This window comes from Helicoverpa armigera, chromosome 11, assembly GCF_030705265.1.
Source record: "Helicoverpa armigera isolate CAAS_96S chromosome 11, ASM3070526v1, whole genome shotgun sequence".
Classification (NCBI taxonomy): domain Eukaryota; kingdom Metazoa; phylum Arthropoda; class Insecta; order Lepidoptera; family Noctuidae; genus Helicoverpa; species Helicoverpa armigera.
In genome coordinates this window covers 10,642,644-10,662,182 of record NC_087130.1, presented here as the reverse complement: position 1 = coordinate 10,662,182, position 19,539 = coordinate 10,642,644, and the positions used below count along the sequence as shown (strand labels likewise).

Below are 19,539 nucleotides of genomic sequence, written 5' to 3'. Positions count from 1 at the left end.
GGACTAACAGCCAGTTTCTTCATCAAAAGTAAAACCCAAAATTAACGTCATAAAGTAAAAGTAACAGTCAAATTCGTTTTTTCAAGGCTAAAGTAACAGCAAAACTAATACATGAAAAAACGACTTTGATCGTTACTTTTACTTTATAACATTACCTACTTTTGATGAAGAAACTGGCTGTTAGAATGTAATTTATGTATAAACAGGTTTTACCAGCTGTTTCACCCACTTCATGTAGAAAATACTTCCTGGATAAAAAATAGCCAAAAGCCTTGCTTTGAACAATATCTAAATCTACATATATGTGGTGCTTCACGCCAAATCGGTTTAGCTATTTATAAATGCAATGCGGTAAGTACCTACTAGAGCTTGGAACCTAAAAATGGACTTAGGCTACTTTTTACCCAGTTGAGGGAAGTGGTTCTTCCCGGGATGTGGGTGAAACCGTGGGGAACAACTGATTAGCCTGTTATCTCTACTCTACGTCATTTTAAACATGATCTTTCTTTAATAATAGATTTATCATAACTTTCCAAGTTTTCTCTGGTGAGGTCTAAAATAAAATAAACGTCCCTTGTACCAACAAAGTAGGTAGGTATTATTTTTGCCAACAAAATTATCGATCTTTAAGTAAGTCATTTGTGTAGCTTAATAAAATTCTTAAAACCATTTAGATAGAGTCATCTAAAAATTTTGCTTCATCGACGTTAAATAAATTCGTAATATTCGTATAACACCTAAATGTTCAATATCGGATCGTTCTTATAATTCCATTGAGGTGAGGGAACTTCAATTACAATTTTATTGATCACTCGATCTTAAAACGATTTAATTACAATTAATTATCTTTCATTTAAAACGAACCGTTTTACTTGTACTTTCATTTAATCAGTAACCATTTTAATACATTCATGTCAGAGCTCAGAGCACGGAATTATTACACAAATTCATTATCAAGAACTACCTAGAAAATCATTTCTAATCTAAAGACTCTGAAACTGCTGAACCGATTTTAATCTACACTATCCCTGGGTGTACGTTTTATTTTTTTTGGTAAGAGACGTAGTTTAAACGAGACGTGGGTTAAACAAAAGCTAGTCGGTTTTCATTTAAATAGATTGATTAATTAAAATGAATCGGTAATTGAAAACCGTCATTAAAGCCAAATCCAGCTTCTATATTTAGTAAAAAAACCTCATATATTCAACTGAATGTCGGGTCAGCATTTTGTCAAAGTGAACCCAGTACCCACGTTGGAATCAATAAGCCGACGAAATAAATTACTTTCGGCCATTGAACTGTCTATCACAACGTTCTGAGAGTGGCCATCATTTTCCATATTGATGATACAGCAATATACATATGTACATATGGGTCAGTTATGAAAATATTAATAATTCTTTCGTTGTTAACATCGTATTAAAATTGAAATATGTTTGCTAAATATTTATATCATGAACGCTTATTTAACGTAATTTTTGTTTCAAATATGTACTTTGGATTAGGGTTGCCAATTAATTGCTAGAAAATATGTACAACTCTCAATACGAATTGTGTTACTTACATTATTTATGTACAACGATACCGGATGTTTTGTTTGACAGCTGTCAGTTTTCGAGGGAAAACAGACTGACAGCAACTCTACTGTACCGAAAATGCTCGTGGTATAAGAAATATTGCTAATACAATAGAAGGTAATAAAAAACTACTCTAAAAGCTCTATAGAGCCCAAGTAAGAGCTCCCTTAATCACTTCAATCGAGAAAGCCATTACGGAGTAATCGTTGTTCATCATTCAAATCCTCATAATTTTGGAGTCGGTTGTTAAATGAACTTGTGTGTGTGTGTGTGTGTGTGTACCTAGTTAGTAGTTTTAGTGAGCAGGCCAATAAATGGCTCAGAATTAATAAAAAGACGTTACACTACTATGTAATACTAATAATTGCTTTAATTAGGCACACATTTGCACTAAAATACTAGGGTAAGTATTTTTGCATAAAATAAAGGTACCTACGTATTCGCGGAATTTATTTATCGAGGTTGGATCGTAACCCACAAACTCGTAAACGCAAGCGATACTTTTTAATATAAACCTGGGATAATAGTACCTATTTCATGTAACGGATAAAAACTGGTTCGATTTCCTGAATGCAAAGAAATGAAGAGGCTATAAACCCAACGTAAAATGACTTTTACATAAAAAGTCTAAGTATTTAATATACTCTGAAATCAAAAATAATCTTCTAGGTACCCATGTACGTACAATAGCTGCTAATGTTTCTCTATTGATCTCGGCAACGGCCGTCCGTTTTCCCAATAACTATAATGTCATCAACACGTTCCGCCTGATATATCGATCTAACGCACACAACACAATCAGTCGTGTCAACACAAATTGATCTCTAACTGTATAACTACCACAACTTTTTTCCACCACAGTTCGAAATTATTAAGACTATATTTTTTATGTTCATTACTAGGAGTATAAAATGCTGGGCCAGTAACTTTTGTCGTAAAAACTTAGAGGGAATTTCCGAAATTACTTTATCATGATAAGTTTTTTTAGATCGTACAAGTGTCATCCCCAATTAATAATTGAAAACCACGTACCAGACCACCAAATAAGCAATACCTATCATAAGATTGTATTCGTTCAATAGTCTTAATCTAGAGTGCATTATAGCTTCTACAGAAAAAAAGTGATGATAAAAGTGTAACTTACAGCACACTCCGGTTCCGTTGTATAGGATCCATTGGGAAAGTACTTCTTAGGACATTCAGCCCAGGGCAACTCAGCCTGAAAGCTCTGAGCGAAGTAGAACAGACACCACGCAATAATGGAGTTATAGTACAGTGCCACGTTGAACGACACCACTGCCGAACTTATCCCGATACCACCCAGATACGGAGACACCTGATGCCAGACCCCGATAGCACCCTTCCGCAAACGCTGCCCAATCGCCAGTTCCAAGTAAAATATCGGTATCCCCTCAATAGCCAACATCACGAAATACGGAATCAAAAATGCTCCCCCACCGTTCTTTTGAGCTAAGTATGGGAATCTCCACACGTTGCCTAAGCCCACTGCGTACCCAACTGTAGCTAGGAGGAAAGTCAGCTTGCTGTCCCAGGATTCTCTCTCGACTCCGCCACCTTCGGGCTTCACGCCGCTGGCTTCTACTGAGCTGGCCTTGCTGGTGGGGGTCTCTGAGGAGCGTCTGTTGGGGCTGGTGTCCTCGAAGGCCTCGTTGGTGGCGCCGTACATGACGTGCGTGCGGTGCGAGGGGTGGCCGTTCTCCATGGTGACGAGCCTGCCCCGTAGCTCCTTCATCTCCATCCTGTCTATGGACCGCTGTGCGTAGAGATCCCGCGAGCTTTGTCGCCGCATTAAATGTGCTGTGTTCGCCATCTTTCGTGTTTTCTATTACTTTATTATTATTTAACTCTTGTTATTGTCGTCTTATTGTCATTATTTACTTTAAAACGATTCGGATTCCATATCGTGGCACATAATGAGGACCAATAAATTACACGTGAAAGTTATGATCGCTTTTATGTTTAGATTAAATGGCATATCTATTTTATGACTTGGCATTTTAATGAACTGAAAACCCTTATTTATTTACACTGCACTGAACTTATGATTGTTGACACAGAGGTGAGAAGATGAGCATTTTTTGATTTTATTTTTTCTTTGTGAGGTTGGGCGCGGGGCCGCGCGTCGCTGGCGGGAAACTCGCCCGAAATGCGGGGTGTGGGAGGGTCGGCACGCACACGCATGCGCGAGAATAATGCCCCCTTCATGCCACTTACACCCAAATGGAGATTTTTCAATGAAAGGCTTGGAATCTGAACGCCTACGTACAAATAGAGGCTATTGTAGACTACATTGATTCGAGAAATACATGTAGCGTTCAAAGGATTCAATGCAAATTATGCATGTAGGTGCATGTAATATTATGAATACTTCATAATATTGCATACTTCTATTGCAATATTTCCCCAATGCATGAATAGGAAAATTGATGTCGATATATTTCTCACCCATAAACACTACCTAACAGGTTTTTAAAACTTCACATAGGTACATATTTAACATCATTGGTACTTAACTTACTCGTTCTAAATATTGGTGTCACAGAAAATTAACCACAACCTCAAATAACTGACCTAGAAACGTTGATTTAATAGTTTTTCAATAACCACATTTTCTCGGGGCTCCGACAAGCCTTACTTGTGACCTAGCTAGAGAGAGCAAGACTCAGTTCTAGTAAAACACCTCATTATTATTATTTTATACCTATGACACATTAATTACTTACTTAATTAGTTTTCCACCCGTTAGATGATCTCATCAACTTATATCTACGTTCCAATATCCCTCTGCATCACCTATCTATGTGCATCGCAATGGGCGATCCGAGCGATCTATGGCATGGGCTCTCGCGAATCTCTTAGAGAATTCTTTAAGGAAATTAATATACTTACATTACCTTCCTTGTATATTTTTGAAAATATTATGTTTGTTCGCAAAAACATCCATAAATTCACAGTTAAAAGTGACATTCACCAGATAAATACACGTAACAAACATAAATTAGTGGTTCCCAAGTTTAGGCTAACAAAAACAAATAAATCGTTCTTAGGGAATTGTGTACGTTTTTATAACAAGCTACCTAAATGTATCCTTGATCTCACTGATAAAAAGTTTAAGAATTTAGTTAAAAACATTTTGATTAAAAAGGCGTATTATAAAATTCAGGATTACATTAATGACAGTGATGCCTGGCGTTAAATTAATATTGTTTTTTCTTTTTCTTTTTCTCTGCACATCATGTGGCTTCCCCGGCGACCACGGGCACGGGAGTGCCTCCGCTCAGACCAGCCAAGCCCAAGCCAGCAAGACCCCAAATTGCATTATATAATAACTTGGTTTCCCAATATATTTTTTCTTTGAATTGTATAAATTATTTTTCCAGTAACGATTGCACTAAAATTATTTTGTATAATTTATTAATACATTTTTAGCTCAATTTGAATTGTATAACATTCTCAGGACTAGATAGAAAACTGTATGTTTGTAATTATTTTTATTTTCTTTTAAAAAAGAGTGTCCATGGAGTTTCTTGCCGGTTCTTCTCCATGAGACCAACTCTTTGGAACCGTGCACCTAACTTTGACGTTTCGAAAGAGCTTTCATAGGCCTATTTGAAATAAAAATTTTGAGTTTGAGTTTGAGTTTGAATCGGTTCTGCCGTTTCACTGTGATTGCGTCATATCTACACAGACAGAGTTAGTTTCGCATTCATCTATAGGTATAGGTACTATAATATTATGTCAAAGATGATACATTTTTTTTCTTTGTTTTTGTTCCATAAAGGCTCCGAAACTACTGAAGCGTTTCGAAAAAGTCTACTAAGTATATGCTACCTAAATATATGTAACTAGCTTCTGCCAGCGGATTCACCCGCATCCCGTGGGAACTACTTCCCATCATCCTCATCCTCCGAGCCTTTTTCCCAAACTACGTTGGGGTCGGCTTCCAGTCTAACCGGATGTAGCTGAGTACCAGTGCTTTACAAGGAGCGACTGCCCTATCTGACCCCCTCAACCCAGTTACCTGGGCAACCCAATACCCCTTGGTTAGACTGGTGTCAGACTTACTGGCTTCTGACTACCCGTAACGACTGCCAAGGATGTTCAATGACAGCCGGGACCTACAGTTTAACGTGCCATCCGAAACACAGTCATTGGCGTCTAAGATATACTTAGAAACTACATACAAACTTAGAAAAGTTGCATTGGTACTTGCCTGACCTGGAATCGAACCCGCGCCCTCATACTCGAGAGGTTGGTTCTTTGCCCACTAGGCCACCACGACTTTTTACTGGGAACTACTTCCCGTACCGGGATAAAAAGTAGCCTATAGCTTTCCTCGATAAATGGGCTATCTAACACTAAAAGAAATTTTCAAATCGGACCAGTAGTTCCTGAGATTAGCGCGTTCAAACAAACAAACAAACTCTTCAGCTTTATAATATTAGTATAGATAGATATAGCGTCAATAGTACCTAAGAATACCGTGATACAAACTGTGGGTTTTCATTTGAAGTTAAGACCATTTCAATTAAGTACCTTTCAGCCAGTTTGAGAAATAAGTAAGTATATCTACTTGTAAATTGATTGGCCAAACTTTATTGGAATTTCAACCTTCCCAATCAAAGCTTAGATACCTACACACTATCTATACCTATCTAACATTGAGAATTACGATAGCCAATTACAAGTGATTTTATCAAAAACTAGCTATTTTACCCGCGCCGCGAGGCAATTTCTTTTAAACTTTTAGACTTTCCCCACGTTTCTATCGAGAAAAGAATTTTCAAAATTGGTTCTATGGATCCATAAAATACTTACTCACAGAACTTCAGGGGCCCGATTCTCCTAATTTTACTTAAGCGACATACGATTCACATTCGACTGTGATCCAATCACGACTGGATTACGATTGAAATGTATGTAGCATTCCGCTATTTTTTTCTTTGAAATAAACGTTTTTATCCTTTTCTGTCATTCAATAATGAATCATTTTGTCTGCAAATGATTTACGATTGCAATATGATTGTAGAGCAAACTACCGCATAGACCAAAATCACCAAAATAGCAGACCAATCGCAAACCAATCGAATATCGTTGGAATACTATCTATATATTATAGAATATTAATCTTATATTAGTAGCAGAATGCCCGATATGGTTTAAACTGCTATTGCGATCATATTGTGATTCGATTTCTATTCAATTTTGACATTATTAACTTAGGAGAATCGGGCCCCAGTACAATATTATTAACAGTCGAAACTTGACTGTGGCACTACGGTGGTCCCAGACAATTCATTCTATTTTTAGTTGTAAAAAGTTTTTTATTTTTAGTTTTTCAGTGACAAGAATATAGTTATCACTATCCGCATAAGTGTAAATTTCTCATCAATACGATTAATATAAGCCCAAACACGAGGTAGTTTACACATTCAGTTGTCGAGTTCCCTCTACCTTCTCTAGCCTCCATCATCAGATCAGCTCCAAAATTTTCCCTGTTGCAAAGGTCTCGTCAATACAAATAGGTAATATAAGCCCAAACACGAGGCAGTTCACATATTCAGTTGTCGAGTTTCCTCGACCTTCTCTGTTCTCCATCATCAGGTCAGCTCCCAACCTTCACCATCGCATAGTGTTATAAGACATACGCCTTAGTGTCAAGTTTTTACCCTGCGTGTATTCCTACAATTTTCGAGAGTTGCTCTCGATTTTTCAGGGTTTCCATCATCAGATCCTGACCTAATAATTATGAGATCATCTGGAAGGTAAACTCTAAGGTAAACCAAAAAGTAATTTTGGAAATCGGTTCAGGCGTCTTCGAGTAATCGCTGAACATACATAAAAAAAATTGAAAACCTTCTCCTTTTTGGGAAGTCGGTTAAAAATATTCTTACACACACAATACCGACACAGCATCGGTAACTTAAATCGTTAAAGCAACTAGTGAATACATAACAAAAGAGATTTTACTAGATCTTGCGCTAGACTGAAACATGTTCTCAAATGTTTATACCGTTAATGGCGCGGGAGGAGAAGTGGGCGGTGTGACATTGATTAATGATCTGACGCTTGATAAATAAAAGAATATTGTGCCCACATGCTTGCAGAGATGGGGGAAGGGGGATGAATGAACAGCTGCTTGAAACTTGTCTGGAACACATTAATACCGATCATACGCAAGACAGTTTCGTCTGGCTGTTAGAATTGCTTGTCTTCTTTAAGGTACCTACAAATGCAGGGCTCACGCAGTTACCGTTAGACAAGGAACCCTAAAAATAGTCCCCGAAAATCTCTTGTAAGAAAATGGATCGCAATCAATCATGACTACCGTTGGCTGTCCTGTCTGACCAAGTCTTTCTTTTCTCGTTCGGCAACTACAAATAAGGATAATATGATCTGTGAAGTTCTGATATTAAGTTCCGTAGTTTCCTTCGTACAAAGCATCGGGTCACCCTTCACTCTTTAAAGGTTACCAGCTTTATGTAGGTGTAACAGTGCCTAGAACTTTGTGCTGCTCAGAATTAGCATTGTTCGCTATGCGTAGCCGTTTAACTTCTAACTAATTCAGATGCGGATGCACCCCAAGGTTCTTGGCACGCGTGTCCGACATTAATTCGTTCATTAATAATTAAATTCATGTAGGTACATAAGGGAGTACAAAGTAGGTACGTAATAGTACATAGGGGGACTGTTATAAAGGGTGTACATAAAAAAGGTAAAATTAAGTATTACGTCACAAGTAATTGATGGTTCTAGAATGCTAACAGTACCACTATGGTAGATAGGTACGCCACTTTCCTAACTTCTTTTAAAATGATCTTTAAACGTGAAAGTAAATAAATATTTCATAATTTCGTAAATGACACTTGTAATTTTAGGTAAAATACAGGTTGGCAAAATACATATAGGTATGCTGCCAGTAAAATTAAAAATACGTCTCTTCTCATCTTTTTCTTCTTGAACATGAATTAACAATCACCGTGTATGGAAGTCCCATGATCTCAAATTAGTCACTAAGCTAGCTGTATACAAAGCCATTATACTACCTTTGCTTTTGTATTCCTCGGAGACTTGGTGCCTTTACAAAGGTGACATCAAGCGCCTCGACGTCTTCCATCTTAAATGTCTCCGGGCTATTCTTCGTATTCGCTGGCAAGATCGGATTTCCAACACGGAGGTTCTCCGTCGATCGTCTATGTCAGGTATAGAGAGTTTCCTGATGAAGGGACAATTGCGCTGGTGCGGTCACCTTGTACGTATGGAGTCCTCCAGATTGCCTAAGACCGTTTTTTACTCTGAGCTCAGTACTGGCAAACGCCAATCTGGAGGGCAATATTTGCGATACAGGGACGTACTAAAGCGCCACCTAAGATCAGTTGGCTTATCGCCAACCTCATGGGAACAAGTAGCGATCCAAAGACCTGAGTGGCGCAGAACTGTTCATAAGAGCGTACAGGATTTTGAACAGCGGCGTCTCGAAGCCTTAGACGCTAAACGCCAGCTCCAAAAATCCCGCCCCAAGCCCTCCTATACCTACACTTACAATGCGCAAGGGCAACTCTACTGCGCTATTTGTGACCGCGTGTTCAAGGCAAAGTTTGGTTTCGCGAGTCATGTACGAGCCCATGACCGAAACCAAACTGCCGATATATGCCAGGGTGTCGCCGTCGACGGAATCGTCTAGGAGGACATCAACTAGGGTGTTACGTAGGTAAAAAGATATGTGTGTAAGAAGAACCAGCTACTTACTACTACCAGTGCTTTGTTCATCGTGTATTAAAATAAAACGAATATTAACCAACTTTTACTGAATTTAATTTCATTGTTTCGTGGCAAATGAAGACATAATAATATTTTTTTCCCCTGAAACAACTATTCATTTTTATGGTCTGACAACACTCCAGTAATGACAACTTTGTGCACAGTAGTGCATTGACGAGCTGTCAAAAATTAAACGCAAATCCATTCGCAAATCAGAACTGCAACATTTTATATCTAAGTATCTACTCAGTGAAATAATGAAGTTATCAATCGAATCATGTCGATTACGACACAATCACTAGTCCGCGTTAGTGTTCGACGCTCGTGATCCAGCTGTGCACGCACTCGGCGACATGTATTGTTTGCAATGGCTAATCCCTGTGCTCCTGATCCCGAAGCCCGTGAACCCGGCTTTAGTGAACACACACGTCATGTTTATGGTGTTGTATTTAATAGGATTCTTCCTCGAGAGGAAGCCGTGTACCGTGTGCAGTGTCGTCTTCCTCGCAGCCGTGATATTAATTTGTTATAGCGGCATCGGTAACTGCTTGTTCTGGGCCAGTCAGTGCGAAGAGAAGTACGATACTTAACTGGGCCGCCAGTTCTTCCAGAGTTACCTACCCAAGTGCTCAAAATGCAAAATATTGCCCTTGCCAAGGAAGGGCCAGAAAAAATCATGAAAATGTGAGGCTGAACATCAACACCATTGCCTAGTGCATGGTTAAAAATTTTATGATTTTCTTTGTATATTTTTGTAAATAGATGTTTTTTATTTATTTACATCTCGTACCATAATAATGTTGTATTGAATATGAATATTCCAATTGGAAATAATGTGCCGATCTGTACTTAGTATCTGTATTGTTATGTTGGTAATAAAACATTATGTACATATTGTTGTTAATACTTCTAATATTATTATAATGTGAATTACTATTAGGAAAATGGTTTTGTTTTATTGAATATAATCATTCCACAGTTTGGGTGATCAGATCCATACTTACAAAATATTGCAGTTGTCACTAACGTTGCAGCAAAAAGTTTTACCATTCACTATTATTTATTGGCTTCCCATCTATTTCATTAAGTACCACACTTGGTAATTGCACTAAAGTTGATGAGCAAATTATAAATTGCTCCTTGTTAAATACTGACACTCAGCTGCATCCGGTTAGACTGGAAGCCAACAATATAGTTACGGGTAAGCTATTCAGATGATGATAGTAGATTTACCGACCTATACTTCTCAATTTTTCATTTAATTCAAATTATAATATTTGAAAATTATCATGTCTCAAAGAAGGCAATACATTTTTTAAATTGCATAAAGGGAATCTTACCAAAGGCTAGGTAAATGCCCTAACATATTTTTTTGTAATATTCCTTTAAGAATAAGTAGGTGTTATCAAGATTTTAGTTAATTTGCTGATAGTCTTAATAATTATCAACATTCTTGATAACATTACCTATAGGTAAATATTTATCAGATATCAGTCATGTCGCGTTATTTATTTCCGTAATTATCACAGTAATAAGTTTTCTACAGTTGTACCAATAGAGACAGATAGATACCTTACCTTACCTTTGATGTCTCCTATTCAGCACAAGCTTGTATACCTTTACATACATAAACACTAGGTAGGTACATTATTCTTATAGGTAGGTACGTATTGTATATCAATGGGTATATATCTAGGATAAACATTTATTTTTCCAAGAACAGTCACCATTGCTCGGAGATTTACTCTAGCCACCATTATAAAACGTGCTATTAAAAAAGTACTAGCTTTTGTACCACCGTCCTGAATAAAATTAGTGGACTAAAACCTATTACCTACTAAAGCAGGAACGTCTTAAAACCACGTGTTATAATATGTAGGTGTTAATTGCCTAAGCCCATTCCAGGACCTGCACTATAAAAATAATATAGGTACCTAAAGCTTTTTTATTACATCTAAATAAAAGATTTATATCTGGGCAAAATAAAATTAAAAAGATATATTACGTAGGTAATCAAGCCTGTTTTTAATTTTGTACAATTAGGTACCTACACTACACGCTCAAACACAATGACAGATGCGTGTCCAAATATTACTATTAGGTACTAGCTTCTGCCAGCGGTTCCACCCGCATCCCGTGGAAACCTCTGCACGAACCCGGATAAAAAGTAGCCTTCCTCGGTAAATGGGCTATCTAACACTGAAAGAATTTTTCAAATCAGACCAGTAGGTAGTTCCTGAGATTAGCGCGTTCAAACAAACATACAAACTCTTCAGCTTTATAATATTAGTACCTATAGATAAATAGGATTTTATTTGAACGTCGGAACGGCAACAGTGCTCGGGCCGGGAATCGAACCTACAACTTCTGAGTTCAGTTTCGCTTACTACATGAATATAAAATTGCCCGAAGCCATGGACTAAATAACGACAGACCTCATTTACCTACTAATACATAGTTATCTAATGCTAACATTAACCTAATTCCAAGGAAGTACTTCTGACTAAATCACATTAAAATGGAATCAATTAATTAGGCAATCTGAATAGGTAATGTCCCCATGTGACCATTGCACGGAACGGCTCGATGTCGTGTTTGATATCTTTATTAGCTTCAACCCGCGTCCTGTGGGAACTCCCTCACGCGCCTGGATAAAATTTAGCTTATCAATAACACTCAAAGAATCTTTTGAATCAGACTACTACTTTTCAAGCAAACAAACTCTTTCTTTATTATAACTTAGATGAGTCTGATTGGAGGGCTACAAATTACAACTTTGCCTTCATCATCATCATCATCATCTCAGCCATAGGACGTCCACTGCTGAACATAGGCCTCCGCCTTTGATGTCCACAGATACCTGTTGGAAGCGACCTGCATCCGGCGTCTTCCGGCGACCTTTATAAGGTCGTCCGTCCACCTCGTTGGTGGACGTCCTACGCTGCGCTTGCTAGTCTTACTTTGCCTTAGTTCAGTAATTTTATAAGGAAATAATGGATGACTCTCACAAGAATGATATTATGTTCCAGAAAAATCATCCATTTCTGTGGATATGCAGTGAAGGCGTTATACATTTTCAGAAAACAATCATCATCACCCTTTTTTAGCGTCAATCCTCTCACACTGAAGGATTGAGCATTAATCATTACATTTGCTCAATTTAGTTTGGCGAGTTCAAATACATTATTACTATTCCTAAGATTTCACTAGTTTCCCAAGGAAACTACTGCTCATACCAGGATAAAATTTAGCCTATATTACTCGGGAAGATTGTAGCTTTCCAACAGAAAAATATTTTTTTAATCAATCCAGTAGTATTTGAGTTCATCCATTAGAATAGGTAAAACAAGGACTAAGTATAAAATATTTTTAGAGCATGGGTATAGTAACAAGTAAATAATAAAAACGCCATTTACACCAATAAGTTGTTTATTATGTGCGAGTATAATGATACAATCATCTTTGACGGTTTCTTAAAGTTAACTTAATATTTTGGATAGATGTTACATGACGAGATGGTACTTAGCGACGAATTACGAGCTTTACCTAATGTCCTGCAGCCACAACCTGCAATATAAAACAAATTATTTTATTAGAATATTAGACAATATGAATGTTTATAGGCAGTAAAACTCTGAGAGGAATAAGGTGGTACAGAAATGCTGTACAATAGTATCTGTATTTCATTGTATTTTGTAGACGCAATAAAGAAGATTGATCTCTTTGTTGCCAGTGACTATGGACGTTGAAATTTAAATGAGATTTATAAGGCTACAATACTTTAAGGTCAATGACATAGTGGGTAACAAAGGCTTTTGACCCACATTTACTAAATAAAACTATAGAATTATCATGGACAATTTACTGCTGGGTAAAGTTATATTCTGATGCTATTATAAGAAAAGTTCGTTCCCAGTAAATACGATCTAAAGAATGTTGGATCGCTAGCATGTTGATGATTCAAAATATTTCCAAAATCAATGGCTGCGGCTCGAAAAATCCCTTATATATGCTAATAATTACCTAAATACGCGGTGTTGTTGATGTTTATCATACAAATTCATAAAATAAACGAATTTATGAAAACAAGCCTAGAATTTTCGGCGACCCGTTTGAAAAGTAACCTCAAAATTGTATCTCTTTTGTTTGATGCACAATTTATTGTAGGTAATTTTCAGGGTGGAGTAGTTAGAATTTAAAGGATATTTACCGCTTATCGCAGTCTCCTAGCTTCACGCTCAGACTCGAGGAGGGTCAGGATATCGTCATCACGCACGGGCCCCTTCACGTTCCTGATGATCTGACGGCTGGTCTCTCCGATGAACTCTACCTTGACCTGGGTACATTGTCCCTGGGAGCCGGTACGGCCCAAAACCTTGACAACGCGGACGAGAACGTTTGGTTTGTCCATTTTACTTTGGATTTATCCAGTAATTCGTGGATAATACACGTGCACCGCGAATGGCGTGAGTGGAAAAGAAATTGACAGCTTTAGTGACGTAGTATTTTAGTAAGTGCTGAAAGGAACCAACTAATTAAATTAGTTGATTCTAGGAATGATACTCTCGTAGTGTATTTCGACAGTATAATCATAAAATTTACGGTTTTTGAAAAAACAATCACTGCACATGGGCGTAGCGAGGTACGGGCAGGGAGGGGCAGCTGCCCCCCCCTGAGCGGGATGCGGGTCGAGCGAGCGAGAGCCGCGAGAGGCGAGGCATTAAACATGTGCAAAATGTGTCATTGAAAAGAAAAGATAGATATGCATCTTTCAATCACTGGGATATGAATCACTCTTTCATATCTTTATATCAGTAGCTCAGTATAACTCAGTAGCTCGTTTAAACTCGAAACTCGTGTGCGGCTCACTCATTCAAATAGATAGATCATTCAGATATAGTGACATGGGCGTAGCTACACTGGGGCAAGCTGGGGCTCTTGCCCCACCCTGGGCCCTGGCTCTGACCTCTATGGTGTCTGATTAAACAATGTTTTTTTTACTAACTCGAGCGAGGGGGTTTTCGTATGGACGTAAATTGGGTGTGTCGTACCTAGTCTCCCCATTCATGAAAATGTATATTTGGGCGACATTTTACATAGTTTTTGGTTTAAGTCCGATAAAAATTTCGCGCTCGCTTCGCTCGCGTATTCAGAAACTATATGCCCTTACTTTTGGCTTTTGTCCTGTGTGTGATTGTTTATTTTCTGTACCTGAAAATATAAGTCTTAAAAAAAAATTAAAATTTCGCGCTCGCTTCGCTCGCGTTTTCAGAAACTGTGTTATTTTTGTATTTGTCAAGAAACAAAAAGTTAAGTAGGTACGTTTGGGCTAAATTTTACGTAATATATTATTTAAGTCCGATAAAAATTTCACGCTCGCTCCGCTCGCGTATTCAGAAAGTATATGCCCTCATTTTTGCATTTGTCAACAAACAAAAAGTTAAGTACGTTTGGGCTAAGTTTTACGTAATATTTGGTTTAAGTCCGATAAAAATTTCGCGCTCGCTTCGCTCGCGTATTCAGAAACTACATGCCCTTACTTTTGGCTTTTGTCCTGTGTGTGATTGTTTATTTTCTGTACCTGAAAATATAAATCTCTCAAATTTAGAGATTAACGGCTCAAGATACAAAAAATCAGAGGGCCCCCGCCCCTCCCCCGGGGATAGGTTGACTGCTGCCCCACCCTGAGCCCAAAGCTGGCTACGCCCTTGTCACTGCAAATGATTATTTACTCAATATATCTATTTTCAAAATAAAATATTTTATGCTGTTTAGTTTCCCAAAGAATATTTCCTACTTTAGAAATTATATATTCCGTGTAAAAAAAAGTCATCCAAAATACCGTATAAAATACTATCGATTCGTTATTTTTATTTTGAGAAGAAACACTACGTAAACTTGATAAATGTACAGTTACCCATAAATATTAAACTGTAAATAAAAGAACATAAATTTACAAAATAGTATTCTTTATAAAATATTTACAAAAAAAATAATCCATTTATTTAATTTAAAAACCGATTTGCTTTCGATAAAAACGGTTTTAAGGTCTTCGAAAAATGGACACCCCTAGGTGACATAAGATTCCACGTCAATCGAGTTGGAAAGAAAATTGGCATTTTGCCTCAAGTTCTTGCTCCGTTGGACTGTTTGTTACAAAAGTGAATGGCCTACTATCTTGTACGGTAGCCACAGCAGTTGAAAACACTTTAAATAATAAACTACACATTTAATCAAGATGAAGTTAATATATTTGGCGCTTCTGGTCCTGCCCGCGGCTCTCCTGTGTTTCCAAAGCGGTGAGTTAACTGTATATTTTTGAAATCTATGATATAAGAAGATAGAAGTACGTGGCATCCTATATGTTACGCTTTGTGAGAGAAAGTCTTCTTCCAAAACATTTTTATTCAAATTTAAAGCCAGATAATATAGAGCCTAACTACATTTTTTTAGATACTGATTCTATAAAGTATTTGCCATTATTTGGTAACCTCTGCTTTGCTAGATGGGACATTTCACTAGATAACCATATTTTTAAAGTAAATATTTCATTACAGAAGCCTATTTTCCCCCTAACTGTAGTTGGGACGCACCAATCACATTATAAAATAGAATTTTCTTATGAGTTTTGTAAGCCTGCCACAATGTTATCTAGGTTAGCGAATTTCACTTTTTCTTTCATTTTATGAATGACACAGCTTCATCTGTAGTCATTCATAAATACGGTGGTTAGAATAACTCTTTAAAATATACTGAAATCCTTGAACCTTCTGTTCAATCCTAAGCTTGAGGCTATTGAGTTTACAAAGCACCATATGCTTACATATTCTGAAGAATGAGTCTCAAACTATGTTTGTACAAGTTACCTAGTCATACATGGGAACCCTAGCTTGTAATGTTTATATAAATATCCTACATATACAGGATATCGCTGAATAAGGCGAGATAATTAAGTTTTTTCACGAATATTGACCCCCCATGCTGGATGGTAATAGGATACAATATCATTCCTACTTAACTGTGATTCTTCTCACTACTAACAAATTCTTAAAAGTAACATAATGTCAAAACATCTACATGATAGAACTTTTCCCACTGTATACTTTCTATTTAACACTAATGTTCAAATTGAATGTACCACTCAATAATGAGATGCACTCAAGTAGCACAAGAAACAGTTAATTCACATCCGTGCAGGAAAGTTGCATGTAATAGGGTTATAACATCTGTTATAAAACATACCTCATATAAATACTTTACCTGTTTCCTCTGAGTCTATGAATGTGAATATGATACACATTTTAATATTATAGGGAGACAGGGTCATAAAATAATATGATATCTTAATTTCATAGGATCAACGTTAATTTATTAAAGAAACCCAAAATTTGGGTATTTCTATAAATCATGTTTAATATGATCAATAAAAGCCACTTTTTCAACATATTTTTACATTACTAGAGATAGAAATGCCTAAGATTTTTTTTTTACTGTCTATGAACTACTAACTATACTAACTATGATGTCTATGAACTTTAGAGATGATGACAAAAGAGAAAATATGCTGGGCTAACCCTATGATAAATCAGAAGGAGGAAGGATCATGAATGATGGCTTTCTACACTGACAATAGGATTAACCTATCTTTGACTCTATGCTCAATGCATATTAAAACTACAGTATTCATGTAATTGGTGATGATAAATAAATAATAATAATTGATTAATACCTTTTCTATCAAATTACAGACAACACAATCCTAGCGAGAGCTGAGGAAGACGAGCTTGATGATGTAGTGGACATCGAAGGAGAGGACAACCAGGTGGTGGGAGACGACACGCTCGGGGACGATGATGACTCCATTGTAAAATCCTCTCAAGACGTTGACACCACTATCCTGTTCACCAAACCTGTTACAAGCTTAGGAGATGCTGTTTTTGGTAAGGAACTTTAATTATTATTTGTTCCTGACTGTTTCACCGATGTATCGCTACCTTTGTTTGACATTAAGTGAATTAATGTATTTTCCCCTTAAAAAAGATAATAATAAGAGAAGGTATAAACTCGAAATATGTAATCATGGATAATAATAATTAATGTTAATTGGCTAATTTGTAATGAATATCATTGAGAATCAGTTTAGGGGGTTTTAATTGACTATGATTTTTCAACAAAATTTTATATTTTGAAAAAAGTAAGATTATTATCTTTTCAGCTGTGCTCCAATATTGTTAGTAAATACACCCTTTTCTTACGTCATTAAAACAAATGTCATAAATCCCTATCAAATCACAACAGCTATTATCAGACTGGCACTCATCCAAGTCATCACAACATTGGCCTAATATAATTAATATATCAAATATCTCCTTCCAGATCTGCAAGCTGGTTACCCGGTAGAATTCCTGGTCGGATTCATCAACAAGGGTGCAGAGGACTACTTAGTGGAATCAATGGAGGCTTCCTTCAGATACCCGATGGACTACACTTACTACATCCAGAACTTCACCGCCCTGCCTTACAACAGGGAAGTGAAGCCAAAGCAAGAGGCTACCTTCGCATACTCCTTCATTCCTAATGAGGCGTTCGCTGGCAGACCATTCGGCTTGAACATTCAGTTGAACTACAGAGATGCCAGCGGAAACTCTTACCAGGTTAGTGTACATGGCTAAAATGTTACATTTTAGTGTATTCGATTATCCCTTACTTTTAGAGGAATCTATATAACAGAAGAAAGTCAAAACACAAATATTGACTGCTTGATTTTTTTTTCCCAAACAAATTACTTGAAAATATTCCTGGATTCTCTGCATTTTTTATGGCTACTGAAATTGAACAGTAAATAAGATCAGCGAAAAGACTGACACATGTACTTCATCAGTTATATTGGTAATAAGGTTGAATTTAAATAAATTAATATTCCAGGAAGCAGTATACAACCAGACCCTGAACATTGTGGAGGTGTCCGAAGGCTTGGATGGAGAGACATTCTTCTTATACGTGTTCCTGGGAGCAGCCTGTGTGCTAGCGCTGGTGCTCGGCCAGCAAGCCCTGGCGTCCCTCGCCCGCCGCCGCGCCCCTAGGGCTGCGCCCCGCCCGCTCGAGACAGGCACCGCTCAGGACGTGGATTACGACTGGCTGCCCAAGGAAGTCGTCAACCAGCTTAGTGAGTACTCACCTTAGTAATTCAACCATGAGTGTTACTCTGAAATGTTTAACAATAGTAGTCTAAAACATCGAACATTTTCATCAAAGTGCTTAAGTTGCAACTCGATAATTTTGCTGTCTCAGAAAAATTTAATTTAGTTCGTTCAGTTGGTTTGAAAAAAAGCAGATACCGTTTACATAAACCGAATTTAAGTTTTTCATAATTATGAAATATTTAGCTTGTTTATTCATAAATGTATTCTTTTGCAGAAAAATCACCGAAGTCACCCAAACAGTCGCCTCGCTTGAGGAAGGCGAAGAGATCAGCGGGAGACGATTAATTTAAACGTCGTATAGTAGCTATTAGTGTACACCAAGCACGCGGAGTGACGAGCGAATGACCGCGGAGGTTAAACTAACAATAGGCCTCAAAACTGCATAAGGCATAACGACACTTACCACTGCCTTAGAAAAATAAACACCATAGACATTTAATTTGACAGTTGGACAGGTCTATTATTATTTTAGTCTATTTTTTATATACAGACTGTGTGGTTTGTAGTTGCTAAGTTCAGTGTGTTGTGAGCGTAAATTATGGAACAAACAGTGTGGAAGCTTTTTAACAACGTGAGCGATAATGAGAATATTATTTAATAAAAATGTTAAATTTTTATTTGTATGTTTCTTTTTTATTTTATTGATTCTGTGGGACAATAATATCCAGGTTGAAAAAAAATCGTGGAAAATTCAAAATGGACATACAATGGTCAACCCTTTTAGTCGTTTTGGAACTGTAAATTAAATTCAACTCTATCCTCGACTCTCGCCAATTCACCATCAGCTCTAAAGCCTTTTAAACAATGCGGCCTTCACTGTTTTATAAACTTATTAGTAATAATAATCAAGTGGGTGATGCTGGACCCACAGGGAGCGCGTGATCTGCGTTTAAAGTCCGCCGAGGTATCCTCACCCTTCAGCCGCTCATGTACCTGTTGCACTCTTGTTGCGATTTAGCGACTGATTCCCGGGGGCC

The 19,539-nt window shown here is 37.3% G+C and overlaps 4 protein-coding genes across 4 annotated transcripts in view; 2 read left to right on the top strand and 2 right to left on the bottom strand.

Moving 5' to 3' along the window:
• LOC126056964 (sodium-dependent neutral amino acid transporter B(0)AT3) overlaps positions 1 to 3,781 on the bottom strand; it is a 30,287-nt gene extending 26,506 nt beyond the window's left edge. The window contains exon 1 of the mRNA XM_049851933.2: positions 2,722 to 3,781. Within this exon, the coding sequence (XP_049707890.1) occupies positions 2,722 to 3,408 (687 nt within the window). The 5' untranslated portion in view covers positions 3,409 to 3,781. The remainder of the gene's footprint in view (positions 1 to 2,721) is intronic.
• Positions 3,782 to 9,534: 5,753 nt separating this feature from the next.
• Positions 9,535 to 10,304, top strand: LOC110375533 (bladder cancer-associated protein). Its single transcript, XM_021333674.3, has one exon. It carries the CDS (start codon positions 9,713 to 9,715, stop codon positions 9,947 to 9,949), a length of 237 nt encoding a protein of 78 aa, XP_021189349.1. The 5' UTR covers positions 9,535 to 9,712; the 3' UTR covers positions 9,950 to 10,304.
• A 2,466-nt stretch (positions 10,305 to 12,770) lies between these two features.
• On the bottom strand, positions 12,771 to 13,853 carry LOC126056987 (small ribosomal subunit protein eS28). Its single transcript, XM_049852010.2, has 2 exons — positions 13,570 to 13,853; positions 12,771 to 12,926 (listed from the first exon to the last, which is right to left on the bottom strand). The coding sequence occupies exon 1, from the start codon at positions 13,768 to 13,770 to the stop codon at positions 13,573 to 13,575; it is 198 nt and encodes a 65-aa protein (XP_049707967.1). The 5' UTR covers positions 13,771 to 13,853; the 3' UTR covers positions 12,771 to 12,926; positions 13,570 to 13,572.
• Positions 13,854 to 15,461: 1,608 nt separating this feature from the next.
• On the top strand, positions 15,462 to 19,179 carry L(1)g0320 (lethal (1) G0320). Its single transcript, XM_064036879.1, has 5 exons — positions 15,462 to 15,658; positions 17,108 to 17,299; positions 17,736 to 18,013; positions 18,285 to 18,525; positions 18,777 to 19,179. The coding sequence occupies exons 1-5, from the start codon at positions 15,598 to 15,600 to the stop codon at positions 18,845 to 18,847; spliced, it is 843 nt and encodes a 280-aa protein (XP_063892949.1). The 5' UTR covers positions 15,462 to 15,597; the 3' UTR covers positions 18,848 to 19,179.
• Positions 19,180 to 19,539: the final 360 nt, after the last annotated feature.

Bases quoted from the DNA above. Each gene is read 5' to 3' on its own strand.
- LOC126056987 (XM_049852010.2), bottom strand. From the start codon at position 13,770: ATGGACAAACCAAACGTTCTCGTCCGCGTTGTCAAGGTTTTGGGCCGT.
- LOC110375533 (XM_021333674.3), top strand. From the start codon at position 9,713: ATGTATTGTTTGCAATGGCTAATCCCTGTGCTCCTGATCCCGAAGCCC.